The 21,775-nt window shown below is 33.6% G+C and overlaps 2 protein-coding genes across 2 annotated transcripts; both read left to right on the forward strand.

Moving 5' to 3' along the window:
• Nucleotides 1-4,418: 4,418 nt before the first annotated feature.
• LOC132632877 (small ribosomal subunit protein eS19x-like) lies at nt 4,419-6,468 on the forward strand. The gene is made up of 4 exons (XM_060348999.1): nt 4,419-4,574; nt 5,419-5,509; nt 5,609-5,792; nt 6,165-6,468. Exons 1-4 carry the CDS (start codon nt 4,491-4,493, stop codon nt 6,235-6,237), a joined length of 432 nt encoding a protein of 143 aa, XP_060204982.1. The 5' UTR covers nt 4,419-4,490; the 3' UTR covers nt 6,238-6,468.
• Nucleotides 6,469-10,117: 3,649 nt separating this feature from the next.
• Nucleotides 10,118-16,953, forward strand: LOC132632878 (diacylglycerol kinase 1-like). Its single transcript, XM_060349000.1, has 8 exons — nt 10,118-10,330; nt 11,205-12,725; nt 13,409-13,775; nt 13,925-14,001; nt 15,250-15,369; nt 15,705-15,869; nt 16,224-16,361; nt 16,480-16,953. Exons 2-8 carry the CDS (start codon nt 11,550-11,552, stop codon nt 16,627-16,629), a joined length of 2,193 nt encoding a protein of 730 aa, XP_060204983.1. The 5' UTR covers nt 10,118-10,330; nt 11,205-11,549; the 3' UTR covers nt 16,630-16,953.
• Nucleotides 16,954-21,775: the final 4,822 nt, after the last annotated feature.

Below are 21,775 nucleotides of genomic sequence, written 5' to 3' on the forward strand. Positions count from 1 at the left end.
ATAATATACTGAGGGGTATATTTAGCCCTTTTCCAATAGTACAGGGGTATATTTGGCTCTTTTCTGTTGAAAAAATATAATGAGGGATCAACCCGACCCTGCAAGGCACGCGACGACCCAAATTGAAAGCTATGACTTATTTCTACCGCACGACACTAGGGAGCCGTTTGGACATGACCATGAGATGAAATTATGAGATGAAATCAGATTTGGACATGCAATTTGAATTTCTTAAGTTGCAGTTTTTTTTATAAACATAAACCCCACAAGTTGTGAATACCATCAAAATTTTCTCAATTCTTATACAATCTTACCAAATGAGTAAAACACAGTTCATAATAAAGTTAATACGCGACTTGAAGACCTTTCTAAAAAATACAATATCAATTGATCAAACTTTAGTTCAATAAAAAGGAAAATTTAACATGAATAGTACTGTAACTACTATTTAATATAGTCCTCCCACATGGTAAACATGATTGGTAAATATATTTTACCAACTTACAGATTAATATTTAATACAAATGATTGGTAGATATGATTGGTAAATATTGAGTTATCACTATAAAGTGGTTTAGTGACACCGAAAAGTAGTTTAGTGATATTTGTGTTAGTATACTCAAAGTTAAGTGATTTTTGTGTTAGAAACGATAGTTAAGTGACTTTTGTGGAAAAAAAAGTGATAGTTAAGTGACCATATGTGAAATTTACTCGAGAAAATCTATATATAATATAAAGCTACGCATAGACAAAGTGATGTGGCACCCCTATATGGCCTAGAATACCATTTATCTTTTTTCTCCTTTTTTTTTTTTTTTTTTTTTTTAACTTTCTCTCATTTTAAAATCAATATGTTATCTATTAAATAATTCAAAAGTGACTATCTTAATTCTCTTAATTACACCTCTTAATTATTTTAAGTTTTAACTACACCTTATTCTCCATCTCTAGCCGTTCGTTTTCTTTAGCTTTCTCTTTTGTAACCGTTTTTATTAAATTCTTAATCAATAGAGCATGAATTCTTCAACTATTTAAGTTGGAAATAAGAAGGTTGCAAACAATCTTTCACACACTTTCAGTTTGTTCACCCAATTAAATTCTTGCATATAATAGAGTAATATTGTGTTCTTTTGTTCTTCCAACGATTTGAGGGAGTAATATTATTTATTTTCTGTTGATTCCTCCATTGTCGTTTTTTGTTTCTAATATAATTATTTTGATTTGTTTATCATAAATCTTTCTGTTTAATTTTTGTGCGATTGCGAATTTTAAATTGTTGTATTTCTTTTTCTTTTTCGTGCTCCGGCAAAAGTCTAGGAACTATGATTCAATGCTTCTATTTCTTTTACCTTTTATCGAAAAATATAATGCACCAGATCTTTTTTTTCTATTTTGTCCGCTTTTAGGATGAAAACCTTAAAGGAGCTTCCTTAAGTTTTTTCGATGATTCAAGCAGGAGTAAGATACTGTTGAAAGATGGAAGAGACAAGACAATTCTTAAGGTTTCTTGATGTAATTTTATAATCTCAAAAAGTTACAAATGCAATTCCATACTTTATTGTATTCTTTTTTGTCTTTATGTGAATTCGATGTAATTTTATGTTCAAAAGGAACATTGAAGAGGGAGTTTATCTCTATGATATTCGGTTTTCTATCTTTTCTTTTCTTAATTATTCTCTATACGCGAAGACAAGAATTAATTGAGCAACGAAGAAAATAATGAAAGAAGGAAAACAAAGGTGGAGTTGTAGAAATGGAAAGTTGTGACATCTGTTTATTTCATTAATAATATATCCCTTAACTTTTAACTGTTACAGTAACTATTTGAAAAACTAAAATTATTTTATTTATAATTAGACCTTTTAATTTGATAATATGTATATTTTGCTGAAATAATTTAGCTATTCTATCGTAGATACGCGTTTCAATCATATTTTAGGTTTAAGTGATGGTTCATAAAATAGTGGTAATCAATGATTTTATCTTCTACAAATATCTAATTGGAAAAAAAAAAAACTTAAACTTTTCAATTTTACTTAAGAAAAACTAATCATGTTAAACACTTGTATTCTCAAAATTGTTAGAAACTGCTATTGTACAAGACATCAAGAGTCCCAAGGTTGTAATTACATATTGAATTTAGACTGCTCTGTTCCCCGTGCGCATAAACGAATTTGATGTTTTTTGTGGAAAATGAGCAAGTAGGGAATTACGAAAGAAAATAAAAACCAAAGAGAGAAAAATAAAAGGAAAACGGACAGGACTAAATATAGACAAGGTTGTTATGATTTAACTCACTGAATTTTGGATTATATTTATTCAGTTTTGATTTTATTTTTTCCATTCATTCTTCTTTTATTGTTGTTATCAAATTTAGAATGAAAAATAGAGCAAAACATAAAAGTAAGTGTTAAAAATAAATTAACATTAAAACGTTAAAAATCGATCTAGATTTGAAGTCAAAATGGTTTTCAAAACAAATATCTATAAAATTTATATATGTATACTTTTTCATTTACCTATTTTCTTTAAAATCTGCTAATGGAAAAATCAGTTCATTTATGTCTAATTCTAATAAAAGATATTATAAATTTTATTTAATATAAAATTAATTACTAAATGTAATACATAAGAAATTTAATCTATTCTGTCTTGAGTAAATTTGTAATGATATCAATTATATCCTTTATGTATTAATATCGTGGTTGTACCGTGTAAAGCGCGGGCTACTTCACTAATAATTTCTTAATCAAGAAATCGACAAGTTTACTTTTAGTGTGCTGTTTTTTTTCCGGTTATATTTTGTGTAACCAAGCCAACTTATTTTATTTATTGTGTAACCAACCCAACTTAATCTATTCAATCCACTTGGTGTTTGTTTGACATGTGGTAATCTTTCTTTTCTGGGACAATTTTTGCACTTTCTTCTTCAAATTGGATATGCACATAAACGATAATGTAGAAACAAAATTGAAAAAGAAACAAGACATTTCTTTATGGAATCTTTTATCCTTGTCATCCTTTTTACTTTTAGTAAGTGACTTTTTTGGAGGCAAATTTTTATTTCTAATTTTAAATGTAACATTTATTTGAAAAAACTTAATGAAGAATGATAAGATAATCTCAAGTCTCGTCTATTATATTTTATAGGAATGATATATCTATTTCATGCTTAATTTATATACATACAATTTTACATGAGTTTAAAACACCTGAAAGGACGGGGTTGAAACGTTCACTGCTTTAAGCTCAAGGATGTAAATTGCAATTGGAGTGTGATAACGAAGTAATTGCACGGTTTTCCTTCAAATGGACCGATCTTTAATTTTTTGTCTTTCAAATGGACTGGTCTTTAATTTTTGTCCTTCAAATGGGCTGGTCTTTAAATTTTGCTCTTCAAAATTAAACTTATGCATAGCAGGGTATAAGTTCTTTAAGGTGCCTAGCAAAATTTGTGAATATTATGATGTGTAACTTATGTGCCTTTAAGCATAAGTTCGATTCCGAAGGACAAACAGTAAAGACCAGTCCATTTGAAGGTCAAAAATTAAAGACCAGCACAAAATAGGGCCAAAAGTTCAAATGACCCCGTGATAATTGACGACCAGATTGGCCTTTTCCTTAGGCGAAGCCCGTAGATTTTTGGCCGGTTCGTTTTCTGGATAATTGTTTAATAAATAATGATTTCTTTTGGTGTAATTTATGAATCTCTTAAATGACGGTCAAAAGATTTCTTTTGATCAAATCGAAAATTTTATGAAAAAATACTAGACCACTTTCTAAAATTTTGCAAGTTGCAACAAATATTAGACACAGTTTAATGTTTTGTTTGTAACGTGGAGCAATATGAGCAAAATAAGACACGAGTCTAACATTTTTTAGAAAAAATACTTAGTTTATGTGACATCATTTCCTTTATACTTTGTCCCAAAAAGAATATTATCTTTCTATAATTAGAAACAACTTAATCTTAAAATTCCCCTTTTACTTTTGAAGAAATGATTTATAGCAATGCGAATATCCAAGATTTGCTATAGACCACAAGTTTCAAAAACTTACTTCCTTTATTAAACTTTATGTCAACTTAAATGGTGTCAAATATTGGGACGGAAGGAGTAATTTTTTAAGATTTATATTTGCACAACCTTTAAAAATAACAATAACTCCCTAAGTTTTAATTTATGTGATATAGCTTAACTAGACATGAAATTTAAAAAAGAAAGGAAAACTTTTGAAAGATATAGTCTAAAACAAGTCAAAATGGTGGTTTACAAATATAATAATACTAGTATTTGCGTAAACTAGAAATGTTAGTAGTAAGTAGTAATAGAAAGAGATTGGGCTTTGTTCCTTGAAGCCCAATTAAGTAGGGCCTGGGTCGATATCCTTATTTTTTATAAATATAAATATAAACCCTACTGATCCTTCTTGACATCTTACAAACCCTCGCTGAGCAGAGAGTCGCCGCAAGTAGAATAGAAGGCCAAAACATGGAGGCAGCGAGAAATGTGAAGGATGTTTCACCCCATGAGTTCGTCAAGGCTTATGCCGCTCATCTCAAGCGCTCCGGCAAGGTATGTACTTGTATATATATTCATTAGATTAAGTCTGTCTAGTTTACAAATTTGTGTGTTAGGTTAATGCTTTTTAATTTGATCATTTATATCTCATTTGCATGTTCTCTATATGTGTATTAGAGTTGTCTAATAAACAGATAACTGTACGGCCAAATCTGCATTAGATAATAACGTGACCATACTCTCTATGCCAAACTATGTGTTAACTATTCCTGTTTTTGGAGTGCCAGGCTTGTTGTAAATATACGAGATGTTTCTGATTTTGTTTGGTTAACACACGTACGTGTATACCTTGTTTGGTTACTCTAGAATATGTAGTCTGAGGGTGATAGAGTGAGATTGCTGTTGTGTAAGCCTAAATACTGATTCAGCAGAACCCATTAGCTTTTGCTCTACGCTTATTAAGAAATTCATTGATTATACAATAATATACCCAGTGTAATCCCATAGGTGGACGGATTAAAGCATTTCAAAGCAGTTTGAAATAGGGAATGTGGAAGTGAAAGCAGTAACAACAACAAAATAATTGGATATGTAAACTTAGAATCCAGTTATTAGCACTTGAATTTGTAACGTTGAACCCAGAAAGTTGAAACCCTAGCTCCTCCTCTTATGTCAAGGCAAAAATTATTATATAGTCCTGTAATAAGTGTATATACATTGTGATCAGTAGGGAGAGTGTGTGTCTGCCCTTATTATTAGTAGACTGTTTATTTTCCCCGTCCAGTGTTTTGTTGTTTAGTTTTTGAACTAGCTTGCTGCTGAATGTCGGTTTTGATGGGAGGTCGAAAGTCACAATGATCTTATTCGTTTGCTGCTTATTAACATTCCATATCTGTAGATGGAGCTTCCAGAGTGGACTGACATTGTCAAGACTGGAAAACTGAAAGAGCTTGCCCCATACGACCCTGATTGGTACTACATTAGGGCTGGTATGTGTTTTATTATCTCCCCACACTGAAGAATGGATTCATGTGAATCAGAATTTTGGCTTACTGACTTTTCTTCCATGTTTTGAATTTTATTGACAGCTTCTATGGCAAGAAAGATCTATTTGAGAGGAGGTATTGGTGTTGGTGGATTCCGAAGAATCTATGGTGGTAACCAGAGGAATGGCAGCCGTCCACGCCATTTCTGCAAGAGCAGCGGTTCAGTTGCACGACACATTCTTCAGCAATTGCAGACCATGAACATAATTGACTTTGAACCCAAGGGGTACGTATTCTTTTCACAATCAAATGCATCTTTCTTGTGTTTGGGTGTTGGTATAGGGCATGGAATTCTTTTGGTTAGGAAGAACTCCTCGGATTGTCTTTTGAGTAGAATAATGTAGTTATTTAATGATGGTTTATGTGTGGTTACTTGTTGTATCTTTTGTTCTTCTATCAACAACAACCCAGTGAAATCCCACATCGTGGGGTCTGGGGAGGGTAGAGTGTACGCAGACCTTATATATGTCCTGATAAAATAGATGTAAAGTGAAAAATGTATATGAAAGCAACACATTTGTGAAATTGTTTGTTTTTGATTGTGCTATTGTGTTTCTGATAAGTATTCTGATTTATCTGTTATTTCCTTTTTACACAGAGGAAGGAGAATCACATCCAACGGTCAGAGAGATCTTGACCAAGTTGCTGGAAGAATTTCTGTTGCCAATTAAGAGATGAAAAAGCTGCCTTTTTTTATGAATACATGAGTTGCTTCCACCTTGCAATTTCAGCTTGGACCTATATAGATGTAGCGTATCGTTGAACCTTTTTTCTGCATGTTTTGCCAATTATCTTCATTGTGGGATTCTTCTCTTTTTGCATCAATATGCTAGTTTTGTCCTGTCAGTATTTTAAGATGTTACTTAAGATTGCTGTCTATTTGAGCATGGCTTCCTTATCTATTTTCGGAGTATTTGCTTGGTGGAAAATGTTTCCTGAAAGGAAATCATCTATCTTTCAAAAATCATGACTCGTGCTCTATGCTTTGACTATTTAAACATGGAAAAATCGGTGAAGAATTGATTTTTGTCGTGGTTAAATGGTTTTGGTGCTAGGTAAGTACAATCATAAGTTCTTTTGTGAGAGTTGTGAAAACCAACAAATTTGTGTGATAATTAAAGTCGTGGTAATTTTGGTTCTCTTCCCCTCTCTGAGGAAAAATTTCCTGTTAGCTTAGAGCTTTTTGTATGTTTGGATAGTTTTTACCGTACAGTGGGAACGGGAAGTTTAATTCTTTCCAATAGAATTTTAATGTCCACGTGTCCAATAGAATTTTAATGTCCAATATAACTGTTTTCTTTTATTAGCTAATTTTACTTTCCGTGTTAACATAGTGAACAAACCAAGTTGACGCTTATACCTCTATTTGGATGGAAAATTCAAATAAAATCTAATTTTCAATTTCATTTAAAATTATCCATTCTCTTTGTTGATCCGCTCCGATCCATCAATTACACACAGTCCCCGTCAGATCCCCTACATTAAGCAATGCTCCAGTATTGTTCAATACTATACTAGATTGAAGCCACGTGTCCTGTAGAATTTTAATGGCCTAGATTACACCTTTCCATCCTCTACAATGTTCCCCCTCCACCCATTAGCTTCCTAAATCTCCCTTCTTCGCCAAATGAAAGAGTAAACAGAAAGTTTCTTACCCCAAATTCAAAATTCAATTCATAGGAAAATGACCAATTCATACTCTATATTTAAGCTTTCCAGTTTTCCAAATGTGTTAACGCAACTTTACGAAAAGCACTATTAAAAGGCAGTTTTAATTAAGGGTAATCTAGTCGAAAAGAACATATCTTGTTTCTTCTCTGTAATCTACTGAATAGCAGTACAAAATCTCCCCGAGATCGATCTTCTGAAGAAAATAACATGGGTCTTCATGCATTAATGCCTTCAGTGTTGAAATTGCGTATAAGGAGGAGAAAAACACAAAGCTGTACTTCAACAAATTGCTCTCTGAAGAAACAAAGAGAGGCAAATTGCTGTTGCAAGCTAAAATAAAAATGCAGGAATAGGATACGCCATTGTACATGATGAACGATATAATAATGGGTATGTATTTCTTTAAGGGAGTTCTATGAGATGGGTTCGGTATAGAGGCTGGAGAGGTGTAATCTAGGCCATTAAATTCTATTGGACACGTGGCTTCAATCTAGTATAGTATTGAATAATACTGGAGCATTACTTAATGGAGGGGATTCGACGGGGGCTGTGATTAATTGGTGGGTCGGGGCGAACCAACAAAATGGAAATTTTAAATGAAATTGGGAATTGGGTTTGATTTGAATTTTCCATCCAAATAGAGGTATAAGTGTCAATTTGGTAACGGCAGAGGTATTTTTGTTCACTATCGCTAATGGAAGGTAAAATTAGCTAATAAATGAAAGTAAAGGGGTATATTTGACCATTTTCCCTTGTGTTAATGCAAAACGAAATTAGATAGTGGCGGATTTAGGATTTTTAAGTTTGTGGGTTTTCACCTACATGGTGACCAAGGAGAATTGAACTCTTGACCAATAGGAACAAAGCTTAAAGGACTCCTTCTCTATCAAGAGACTAACAACACACTTTCTTAATGGATTTTCAAGTTGTATTTTTTCTATATTTACTGATTTTTTCAATACAGAAATCAAATCCGCATGAATGTATGGGATTCCCAGGAATCCCATACAAGGAGCTAGATCCGCCCCTAAACAATAATAATAGATATGCCCCTGCTTTTTACTCTCTCTGTTTCAAAAAGATTATTCTCTTTTGACTTGGCACAAAATTTAAGAAATAAAAGAAGATTTTTGAAATGTGTAGTTCAAAATAAACTTTAGATATTTGTGTGATTGTAAATTATCTCATAAAGTTAAATTATTTCTAAATATAGAAAAAGAATAATCTTTTTGAAGCAGACTAAAAAAGAAAAAAGAATAATCTTTTTGGGACAAGGGAGAATACATTTTACTGAAAGATATTACATGAAGCATCATTAGGAGTTGAGGACGTGGAAAAATATAAAATTGTTGGCTGTCATACATCAGAAATCTCTGGGAAGTTTCCTAGCGTGATGATTATTGTTTTATAGGCTCCTTAGACATCACATTGGCAAGATCTTAGGGTTCATTGGGTTTGGAATAGTGTTCAATAACCTTTCCTAAAATCAAGAACAGTGTTTGAATTACGTTTCCTAAAACCAAGAAACAGGGAGTTTGAATTAACAATAAGATTTAAAAAAAAAAAAATCAGACCAAAGTTTATTGCAAATACAAGATGCAAAAAACACCTAGTATTTTCTAATAGGAAATAGTTCGTAGTGCTACTAAAGATATATGCAGTTTTTCTTCTCCTTTCACTGAGAGTTACTAAAGATATCTTAATGCTCTCAACTTTCCCCTATTATCAATTTATCATTCTCACTGTTGCCGCTTTCTTTCAACATCTTGACACTCTTAACGTGTAAGTTCTGACGTAGATGTGCATATATCAACCAAGTCATGTCGGCAATGTTGTTTAAGGGGTAAGTTAGCTAATTAAGAAGCAATTTGTATTTAGCTAATTAATTTGAAAAGTGCTTGTGACTGCTTTTAATAAGCAAATTGTGTTTGACTAATCTTCTTAAAAAGTATTTTTGTGTGTCAAATTACGAAAAGAGATAATTATCAATGAACATTTACTATTAAGATTATTTTACAAAGACAAATTATTTTAAATATCTATTTGTGAAAGACTTCATATTAAGTTTTCACTTTTATTTAATTAAAATTTAAAAGTACATATTGAATTTTCAATTAGTATAATACATAGATAAATTACAAAAATATTAAATATTGATATAATACCAACACATTGATTTAAATATACTAAAAATTACAACCAAAATAAAATTTAAAATCATTGCACAAATTAAAATTCAACACAAAAAATTACTAATTAGAAAATTAATGGATTAATGAGGGATATACTTGGTAAATATGTATTTATGATAGGGATAAAAATAATTTTCTGCTTTTGCTTTCTTCAAGAAGCAGAAATTTTCTGCTTCTCCCCAACTATAAAAAAACTGCTTCTGCCTCTACTTAAAAATAATTTTACTAATTAGCTAAACACCTCAAATATTCAAAAAAAAAATTCTTAAAAAGAGAAGCATTTTTTATCTCAAAATCGGTATGCCAAACAAGACCCGTGCCGCCGCAAGTAAATGTTCTTTCAACTTTTTTATGTCAGGCTTATCCAAAACTTCTATTGTTAATGGGATTTAATTTTATTCTGTCAAAGCACTGGGTTAATAAAATCTAATTCAAAAAATTGAATTTGGAGATTTTTTTTTTTAAAATTGGCGATGGGCGTAGGTGATGGGCACCGTGTCCCCAACGTCAACGTGTTGCTTCAGTATAAATCCATAAAGTAGGGCCCAATTTGGACATGGGCCCACCAGAGTCGGCACACTCTGAGAGAATCCACGTGTAGGCCTGTTAATCTCCGAAGCGTCGCCCTTCCTCTAGACGTAAGATTAGGAATATATCCATAAAGATTTATAGAAACCTGTATAAATTCAGAATTAAGCCGTTGCCTAACACTTAATTAATAACGAATCAATGAACAAAGGAAAATAAAAGAAGGCTTAAACTCTACATTTTGATAAAGCAAACTTACGGCTTTTGCTTTACTTTTTTTCGATTCTCCATTTTCCTACTTGGCCTAGGGTTTTGCAGCTACAATTCTGTTAGAGGAATAAACAGAGCACCACTTTTTAATTTCGCTTATAGGGTAAGGTTGTTAACTACCAATTCATTATGGTTTTGCTGATTAGATTGACATATTATTCACAAACTATGATCACGTATTCATGTTACTTTCTTCGTCTTTTATGTCCGAAATGAGCGTTGAGCCATTTCGTGATTGTCGGTTCATTCATAATATCAGTATAACTATTTTTTTTTTTTTTTTGCTTTGCTATCATTTCTAAGGGATATCGTCTGAAAATTGTTACTATATCTTTTCGCTACACCGATTTGTTTATCATTCATAATATCAGTATAACTATTTTTTTTTGTTGCTTTGCTATCATTTCTAAGGGATATCGTCTGAAAATTGTTACTATATCTTTTCGCTACACCGATTTGTTTATCATTGTTTTTTCGAAGCCATTTTTCTCTGATCAAACAATTAACTCGGCGTTTTTCCTTCAATGCTAGTGATGGAGTAGTTGTGAAGTATATTTATTTGCGTTTGATGTGTTTCCGTGTGCAAAAGTTGGCATATGACTTGTACTCCTTTCAATTTGTTTGTCTTACTTAAAATTTCCCTTTTTGGCAAACTCTTCAATTCTAACTTTCTACCTGCCATCTTTAAAACCACAAAGATTAAAGGGCGTTTTAGTACATTCCATCTATGTTTAGTTTAAGATCACAAGATTCAAAAGTGTTCTTTATTTTCTTAAATTTCATGCCGAGTCAAAACCAAACCAGCAAATTGATATTCTGTGAAGTATAATGGTTTTACTTTCTGGTTAAAATTTGGTATACATGTGCAGTTTGATCCCTTTTGCCAAAGATAGGCTAATGTTACATGAACTCAGCTAAGGTTTAGTGGAATGTTTCTGGGCACTGTCTGATAAAGATGTTATTCTCATCTTTTGCAGGTTATTTTTGTTTCTTGTTGTGTTGATTCAAAGGTTTAGGGCCCTTCCAGGGTCATAGTGAATAAGCAGGATTTCAAAGATGAGTTGAAGTGAAGTAACCTCATATTTGGACGAAGGTTTCATAGTATTGTTTGGTTGGGCTTATACTGGATAGTAAGCTAATATGTTTGGCTTAGTTGGGGAAAAATGAAACTCAAAATCGAATTCTAGCGCCGGCATGGCCTTAGATTGTGGTCGTGTTAAGAAGGTGCATTATACTGTTATTCATAGCCTAATGCTTGTCTAGGTTCATAGTTTACTAGCATACGTGTAGTTGAGTACTAAATGGAAATATAGAACTTTAAAATGGAAGAGTATAGAGAATCGGAGTTTCCTCTTCTTAGCTGGATCAGCAAAGATCCTTCTGATATGGTGGCGCCCCGTCTGTTTATTCTCTCCTGTTTCATTGCTGGTTTAGTAGGAATTTTAACTATATTTTACACAGCTTTCGAGTGGAGAAGGAACCTAAACGGTAGTTGGATGAAAGCCATAGCCAGGTCAAAGAAAAACCCGAAAACAAGGAATAAGGTCCCTGCAGCTCCTCATACTTGGGCTTTGGAAACTGTTTCTCGAGGGAAAAGTTTAAATTGCTGTGTCTGTTTAAAGTCCATTTCTCAATCTCAGACTCTTGGCCCACTTGTTGCTTCAGAAAGTTCTTTTAATCGTTGCAGCATATGTGGTGCAGCCACTCATCTGAGTTGCTCATCGAGTGCTCATAAGGATTGTAAATGTGTATCTATGTTTGGACATCCGCATGTGATACATCAGTGGGCATTACGCTGGACAGAGGTAGCTGATCAACCCGATGAATCTTATTTCTGCAGCTACTGTGAAGAGCCAAGTTCATTTCTTGGTGGGTCCCCTATATGGTGTTGCTTGTGGTGTCAGCGCCTAGTTCATGTTGATTGTCATGCCAATATGTTCAACGAAACAGGTGATATTTGTGACCTGGGCCCTTTCAGAAGGCTTATTCTATCGCCACTTTATGTGAAAGAGTTTAACAAGGGCGGACTGCTGAGTTCTATCACACAAGGTGCCAATGAGATTGCATCTTCAGTGCGTGCTAGTTTAATAAGTCAAACCATGAAATACAAACACAATAATCAGAAACATGGGAGTGGGACCTCTGCAGAGACAAACAACGGTGATGTTGTTGGGGACACAACGGCTGAATGCACTGCTGATACTCATCAAGTGAATGGTAATTGTAGAATAGATGAAAACTGCAATAATGGTGTAAATAGAGAGGGTGTGGATCAGCAGCAAGACAGTGGTGTGAAAAAGATGATATCTATACCCAGCTTCAAGAGGAGTTCATCCATTAATCAGAAGGATGAATCTCAATTAATAGGGCAGAAATACGAATTGACTGATTTGCCTCCAGATGCCAGGCCTTTGCTAGTTTTCATAAACAAGAAAAGTGGAGCTCAACGAGGAGATTCACTTAGGCAGCGGTTGAACCTTTTATTAAATCCAGTGCAGGTGAGGTGAAGTTCATTAGCTAGTCACTGTTCTTTTAGCATCCATCTTGTGAACTATTCTTGCTATCTATTATCTATGTGTAGAGCATGTCAGTCAGCACAATGATTACATGTAGGGAATGTTACCGCCATAGGTTGTAGTTGATTCTTCTGTCTTTTAAATGGCTTAGGTAGCTTGTAGCTGCTGGAAAAGATCATAGAGTTTTATTTTATGTGTCATCTGCTTTTTACCATGCTTTTCAAAGCGTTGGACACATTTCGATGGACAATTGTGAATTTTGTGCCACCTAATAATGTTTCATTATTAAAGATTGACTTATCTAAACACATAACTAAGAAATCCATTTATCGCATTAGATATCTTCATACTGCTAATATAGTTGTAAGTCGAAGCTAACTTTTTAATCTTGGTCTTGTGGTGAATGGAGGCAGATCTCTATAAGGAGAAGGAACAAATATGGTATTTATTATAATTACATTATTCCGGTTACCAGGTTTCAGTGAGGCTGGCTTGCTAATTTCCTTTTTATGCGACTTGATTGTGCCTTATGAACGTCATAAACATGCGACTTATCTTCTCTGTTTAAATACTTTTTATGTGGTTTAGCTTTTTCAGTAGATTCATGAATATTGTCCAGCGAACCAATGTCTTGATCTGTGATTTCCCATTGATATGCTGCTTAGGTCTTTGAGTTGAGTTCAACAGATGGACCGGAAGTTGGTCTGCATCTTTTCAGAAGGGTGCCGCACTTCCGGATTCTTGTTTGTGGAGGTGATGGAACTGTTGGCTGGGTTTTGAACGCCATAGATAAACAAAACTATGTTTCTCCTCCACCGGTGGCAATACTCCCCGCCGGGACGGGAAACGATCTGGCTCGAGTTCTTTCCTGGGGAGGTGGTTTAGGTTCAGTTGAGAGACAAGGTGGTCTTTGCACACTTTTGCATGATATAGAACAAGCAGCCGTAACTATCCTTGATCGATGGAAAGTTTCTATCTTAAACCAACAGGGCAAGCTGCTTCAACCCCCAAAGTTCTTGAACAACTACCTTGGTATGGTGACTGATCTTCTCTAGACAGCAGTTGATATGTTAAATTTGCTTCACTAGAGAATCTTATGATCAGTGTCTCGCATATCCAATTTTATGTTGTATTATTATTTTCTTGCAAAATTTGATGAGTGTCCCCTGTTGATGTTCCAGGGGTTGGTTGTGATGCAAAGGTTGCATTAGAAATCCATAATATGAGGGAGGAAAATCCCGAGAAGTTCTACAATCAGGTATGCAGATTTTGTTCTATAAGATCACGTGAAGCATGATAATCTGGTTAGTGGATTTGGTTTGATAAAGGAATAGGCCTGTAGCTTTCAACTTTTGCTTTGATAGCTGATACGTCGGATGATGAACTTTCATGTGTAGCATCATAATAAATTGGTTTTGGGTTGCGAAAACAAACATGTTAGCTGCTACGTAAACCTTAAAATATGATCTACAAGAGCATCTGAACACAAAATTGGGTTGTCAAATTTTGTTTGACAAAGAATAGGTCTGTAGCTTCAAACTTGTGATATGACAGTTGATATACTGATGATAAACCTTTATGTGTCGCCGTATAACATCATGATAAAATTAGTGTTGGGTTGTGGCAAAACGAACAAAATAGCTGCCATGTGAGCTTTACTGTTGACTACCTTTATGCTATAATTTCGGAGTGTTCTTAGTTCCTGTTGAGAGGCTTTCGTGCGGCCAGGTTCTTGGTAATTTCACCATATTTCTTCCTGATATTTGTCCTATGCCTCTATTGCATTTGGAAATGAAATAGTCAGTAAACGTGTACTTTGTTTACTTGGTAATCAGAAAACTATATGTACTTGGTAATCTCTTGACATGTCCATTTACTGAAGGCACCGACAGGCCCAGTTAGCATTTTCCTTCTGAAGAAAGTTTTAAATATCTAATAGTCTGCAGCATGAGATAACGCAGGGACACATTTCAAGTATTGATGTAAGGCAAAAAGGTGTTAATATGTGTCGACCTTAGATGGGCTCCTCAAGAGAGAAGTCACTGATGCACTGTTGCTCTGCTATATCCTGGATATTTTGTTCTTTTTTGCTTCGGTGCAGCAGATAGGGTTTGGATAATAAATCCAGGTGAACTAAGATGAAGTGCAGAGCAGCCCATCTACATTGCTTTGCGTAACATTAGAAAAATGAGGATATACTGGAAAAAGTTCAGTAGCAAGCCAAGTCCACCCTCCTCCATGAAGATGAAATAACTTCTACACCAAGAGTATACTAGAAAGCTAAGTCTAAGCATGGCCTATTAGTCTGTATACTGAGCTGGGTAGTCAAGGCCTGTACTGGCTAACGTGGTTTTGTGAATGCCGATTTGTTATGTTGAGATTTGACCGTCTATGGGGGTTTTCTGTTTTCTTTCTGTGTAGTGAACTGCATTGTTTATATTTCCATGTTGTAGTCTTTTTATTTTATATGCATTCGTGACTGAAATTCTTTGCAACAATGCTGCAGTTCATGAACAAAGTCCTTTATGCCAGAGAAGGTGCCAGGAGTATCATGGATTGGACATTTGCGGATTTTCCATGGCAAGTTAGGGTGGAGGTTGATGGTGTTGAGATTGAAGTTCCCGAGGTGGTGTCAAAAGGCTTTAACTGTCCTTGTGGAAAATACATTTGAGCTGTGAATGCTTACTTTTTAATCATTTAATATTTGATTTCTTACGTCAGCTTTTATTTTTCTAAATTTCATAGTTCTTATAGAAGTTGCAAAAGTATTATTCTCTTTGGAAATACTAAGAAATCTTCCCTCATGGATAAAACGTACAAAAGTTTATTTTGGAAATTTGGTGGATAATTTAGTATTTTCTTAAAGATGTTTAGCGAGTAATCGCGTCTTGAAACCACTTCAGTAATCAAAAGATTATTCATCTTTAATGATGACTTACGATTTTCTGACTTGATCTCTAGGATGCAGAAGGTGTTCTCGTAGCTAATATTGGAAGCTACATGGGTGGAGTAGACTTGTGGCAGAATGAAGATGAACACTATGACAATTTTGATCCTCAATCCATGCATGATAAGATGCTAGAGGTTGTTAGTATTTCTGGGACTTGGCATCTTGGGAAGCTTCAGGTATATAGAAAACAATTTCAGACACCACATAATTTTCATGGTACTGTGGAAGCTGTTTCCTCTTAAGGAAAAATTTCAAGTGTGTTAAAGTAGCTTCTCCTTAGGCATTTATCTATGTTATGTGGTCATATCCTTACTGAAGACATCCACTAATTACATCTGGTGATTCTCTGACAAGAGTTGCAGCAGATGTATACTAATTGGTAAAAAAACTCTCTGATGGTTATTTGTCATTTACTTCTAGCGGAGAACATGTTCCTGATTCATTGTGTTGACATGATGTGGCTATTTGATCTTCAGCTGCTTTTTGATTGCATTCTCTTGTTATAATAAGGTTACTGCTCTTGCAAACAGGTGGGACTTTCCAAAGCTCGGAGGCTTGCACAGGGTCAATCGGTCAAAATTCAACTTTTTGCTGCATTTCCTGTTCAAATAGATGGAGAACCTTGGTACCAGCAACCTTGTACATTGACAATAACACATCACGGCCAGGTCAATCAGACTTTTGTTTTTGTTTTCTTTTGGGTGGCGAGTGAGGGGCTCAGGCTTTGTCGTCGAGTCTATTAAATTGCTACGGTATCTAAAATTTGTCCGTGCTGCTGAATTACAGGCTTTCATGCTGAAGAGAGCAGCAGAAGAACCTCTAGGTCATGCAGCAGCAATAATTGCTGATGTGCTTGAGAATGCCGAGTCTAGTCAAGTGATCGATGCTTCACAGAAGCGGGCACTTCTTCAAGAAATGGCAATCAGACTCTCTTAGGCACCAACACATTAATTTTGGTAGTTTGCAGCAATTAATCCAAAGTTTTGTATAAAAGCCCCCCTCTTTCCTTTCACCCCCCCCCCCCCCCCCCCCCTCCTCTTCAGGTTCTCTCATTTCACGTGTAAAATATATGGAAATTAGACATGCTCGTTTGAATACGAAGCTAGTCAGCGTTCAAGTGATTTAGACGAATTTGGCTCCCTGTTTTGCCATATTTTATGATAGTTGAACCAGTGTCCTTGTAGTCCTGCGGTCGGATGTGCTCCTAGAGTTTCATCCTCTAGTTGTAAATAAATTGTGAGCAAGACTCTCTTGGAAGCTTTGGCGTGTCTTCATATACACCCCACAAACAAACATCCCAGTAGTTGGAGATGTCCCGCCGGGTTGAGGCTTAATATGCGGGGTTGGACCACGGTACCGGTAGCGAACTTAGGAATTTTGTGTTTAAGATCTGATATTTGATATGTAGAGAAGCAGTATTTCATCTATATAAATGGTATGATCTTCTGTTAAATGGTGTTCAAACTGCCACCTTTTGCTAGGGAAAGGCGGGTAGCTTGACCAATTCAATGAAATAGGTAGAGAATTTTAAATTTAGGATTCGAATTCCAACAGAGGTAAATACCAACTGATTCTTTCCATTTGCTTAATGCTTGGATGAATAGAGTTACTTGATTTCTATCCAGGTTGCAGGTACCAGAATTTATTGAAGTACGTACAAGTAGTAGCGGCGGGATCACCTTATGTTAAAATCACAACATTTATTTAGGTCAAAATTTTAATTTTTTCTACAAATACTATTTGTTGACTCCTCTTATTTTTGTGTGTCTACCATTTTATAATTTGACACCGCTTTAGTAAAATTTCTAGCTCCGATACTGGCAAGACGGTATGGACAAAATGGCATGTTTTTGGAGCTAATATCTCAAAATAGGATGCCTTTTTTTTTTTATACCAAAATAGGTATTTCGTTGGTTATCCAACGAAATACCCGCAAGTAGCATTGTTCCGGTCCGGTATTTGTTGCATTTCGCTACACTTGTAGCGAAATGTATTTTTTTTTTTTTTGTATTTCGTTTATTAAAAAACGAAATATGAGTTTTTTTTTTTGTATTTCGTTTATTAAAAAATGAAATATGATTTTTTTTTGTATTTCGTTTATTAAAAAATGAAATATGAATTTTTTTTATTTCGTTTATATAAAAACGAAATAGAAAAATATATATATATTTTTTTTTTGCATTTTGTTGGTATATGAACGAAATAGGATAATTTTTTTTTTTTTTTTTTGCATTTCGTTTATATTCCAACGAAATAGGAAATTATAATTTTGTATTTCATTTATATACCAATGAAATAGGATAATTTTTTTTTTGTATTTCATTTATATAAAAACGAAATAGGAGAATAATTTTTTTTTCCGTTTATATACCAACGAAATGTTTTGTTCCATTTCGCAGGTATATAACAAAAAAACCCTTTTTTTTTTACCGTTTTTCTGCTCTCCATATTGCAATGGTTTTAATTTTATTTTTTTGTTCATTTCTGTTGGTTCAATCAGTTTCAGACGAGCATTGAATAGTTGTCAAAATAATATCTTTTACATTTCGTGACTTAATTTGCGAAATTTTTTACTTTTCTCCGTTTATAAATGTTGTCCTATCTTTACCTATGGTATATCCTTCGTCTTTAAACGGAGAAAAGTAAAAAAATTCGCAAATTAAGTCACGAAATGTAAAAGATATTATTTTGACAACTATTCAATGCTCGTCTGAAACTGATTGAACCAACAGAAATGAACAAACAAATAAAATTAAAACCATAGCGATATGGAGAACAGAAAAATGATAAAAAAAAAAAGGTTTTTCGTTATATACCTGCGAAATGGAACAAAACATTTCGTTGGTATATAAACGAAAAAAAAAATTATTCTCCTATTTCATTTTTATATAAATGAAATACAAAAAAAAAAAAAAAATTATCCTATTTCATTGGTATATAAATGAAATACAAAATTATAATTTCCTATTTCATTGGAATATAATGAAATGCAAAAACAAAAAAAAAAATTATCCTATTTCGTTCATATACCAACGAAATGCAAAAATAAATAAATTATATTTTCTTATTTCGTTTTTATATAAACGAAATAAAAAAAAATTCATATTTCATTTTTTAATAAACGAAATACAAAAAAAAAAATCATATTTCGTTCAAAAACCAACGAAATGCAAAAATAAAATAAAATTATTTGTTACATTTCGCTATAAGTGTAGCGAAATGCAACAAATACCGGACCGGAACAGTGCTACTTGCGGGTATTTCGTTGGTTATCCAACGAAATACCCATTTTGATATATAAAAAAAAAAAAATCCTATTTTGGGGCATTAGCTCCAAAAACATGTCATTTTGGCTCCGGACTCAAAAGGATAGCTTGGTAGTGGGGTAGGGTAGAATGATCTTAACAAATATCGAGCAGCCTGTTTCGTAACATCCTCTCAATATTTGGAAGAAGTCAAAACTGCCTATAGTTTAATTTTGACAATAAAATATCCAAGCTGAAATCATAGTCAATCAAAATAGTCTTACGATAAACGATTGACGTAATTTAACAATCGCAGAAACTAAGGCAAGTCAGCAGGGGCGGATCTATTAAGGGTCGGGAGGGTGCCACGCCACCCGCAAGCCTCACCCGAAACCCTGTGTATATATATGTATATATACAGAAGCTATGTACAAATATTTAAAGTGACACCCCCACTACAAAGTAACCTGCTGGTGCCAGTGGATAGAGGCTTTGATTCTTGCTCTCTGGTCGCGGGATCGAGCTCCAGCGACTGCATAAATGTTTTTATTTTTTTAACCCTTGCTGCAGTGCTGCTCAACAGATAACAATGAGCAGTAGCAATCTTTGTTGACTTAATTTAATTTATTAATCTTTGACTTGTTTATTTCTTAAAGTTAAAAATAGAACTTTCCCTCTTCCTTCTCATTAAAAAATAAACACAAACCCTCTCTCTCTTCTCAATTCTCATCAAAGAAACAAACTCTTCTCAATTCTCATCAACTAAACAAACCTTCTTCATTGCTCCAAAGTCAAAATCCCATTCGGCTGCTTCCTCCATTGACCCATTGTAAGGATCTTTTCGTCTTTCTTTCTTGATATCTTTTGAGTTTTTTTTTCGTACAAAAATATTTTTTTGTGTTAAAATTGCAATCTTGCTTGTGAGTTTTGTACATTTATGTATAAAAGTTGTCATTTTGCTTGTGGGTTTTGTACATTTACGTATAAAAGTTGTAATCTTGATTGTGGGTTTTGTACATTTATGTATAAAAGTTGTAATTTCTTGTGGGTGTGTACTGTTTTATAGAAAAGTTGTAATCTTGCTTGTGCTTTTTGTAGAGTTATGTATAAAAGTGTAATTTTGCTTGTGGGTATGTACATTTTTGTAAAGAAGTTGACATATTGCTTTGTGTGTTTTTTGTTGGCTGCTTAAATTTGCGGTGCTTTACTTCAGTTTGTTACATAGAGCGTGATGTATTCACAAATGTAAGTAATGATGTCATCATTGATCATTTTCAGAAGATGAAACCTCGTCGAGGACAATTGTAAATGAATGATGGATATTTATGATATTAGTAATATTATTGAAAGTTTTATGCTTTTCTCTTCTGTATATTGCTATAAATAAATGTTTCATCGGAAAAGACGAATAACCCGAATCAAAGTTCGAAAAGACGAATAATCCGACCCGAAGCCCAAATTGATTGAATGACGCATGGCACCCGGAAACTTCAAATCCTGGATCCGCCTCTGCAAGTCAGTTTATTAAACCAATATAATAATAAGAATATTATAGTGAATATCACTATTTAAAATTTACCAAATGAGTGGCAAAATTTGTCCATTAAAGTCGAACTCTGCAACGCCATAGCTTGTTCTTGAAAGCTAAAGCAATTGGCACATGCAAATGCAGCCGTTTCTTTTACTTCTCGTTTTGCTTCTCCTTTTATATATTGGCCAATTTATAACACTGTTTTCTTTTATTTTCATTATATTACTAGAAAAATTGGTGCATTCTTACATACGTTTTATCAACACACTCAACTAGACCAACTCCATACGAATACGATGAATAACTTGATCCCAAGAAAGGGCGTGAGCTTTAATAATTCATCACGCTATAAATGTTTAAAAGAAAAAAAAAACATTTAAAGCCTGATTATTGGAATGAAAATCAGAAACACAACTATGAAAACACAAATTATTTGAATTTAGTTTTTAATCTAGTAAGACTAGTAGATAAAATAAAGAAGTGTCCATTTAAGATTTTCGGACCAATTGAGTGTATAAGATAATATTTTTAGCCAAATGGTAGTAAATGTAAATAAAGGACTACTTAACTTGAGTTTTCTTTTTCGTTTAGTGGCCATTATAAGACGTTGATATGGAGATCATAAATAACTAAAATACTCAAACTTTTCAAGATTCTAATTATAGTCGCATGGACTATCATCAATAATTAGGTACAATGGCAAACAAAAAGTTGGTTATATTCATAATATGGAGAAAGATTATAAACATCATATGTCCAGATCCCAACGGGAACTAATATACATTAACGTCAAATCCTTAATTTTGCCGCCTATTATACGATTTCAATCCAAAAACTGTCGAGAAGATTTACTAGTAGTCGAAACTGGAGTTTTGAAAAATATTTGCAGTCACCAAATAAGTAAGAAAATAACTTATTTTTATATAAAAAAAAATTCGTTGAAACATTTTCTTTTATACCAAACACACTTTTAGAGTAACAAAATCTATACCTTTAATATGTTTCCGATTAAATGCATTTGAAGGTGCAATGTAATATATCTAAACACCCCGAATTGTCATTATAATTGACGTGATTTTTTTTTTTAATCAAGTCTCCAAAGGGACGATTGTCTCAAGAAAATGAAGCTTTTTTAGCATTTATCCCACGGTTAATAAAGCGTTTTCCATGTGTTATTAATCAAGAAGGAGAAAGCGATTTGCATACTAACACTTGGCTTTTCTATATAAGTTCATCTATCTAAGGTCTTCATGTTTTTGCTTTATTGGTCTAATTACTTGGAAATTTGAAGCCCATCAGTCTATTA

Source organism: Lycium barbarum, chromosome 3 (assembly GCF_019175385.1).
Source record: "Lycium barbarum isolate Lr01 chromosome 3, ASM1917538v2, whole genome shotgun sequence".
Classification (NCBI taxonomy): Eukaryota; Viridiplantae; Streptophyta; class Magnoliopsida; order Solanales; family Solanaceae; genus Lycium; species Lycium barbarum.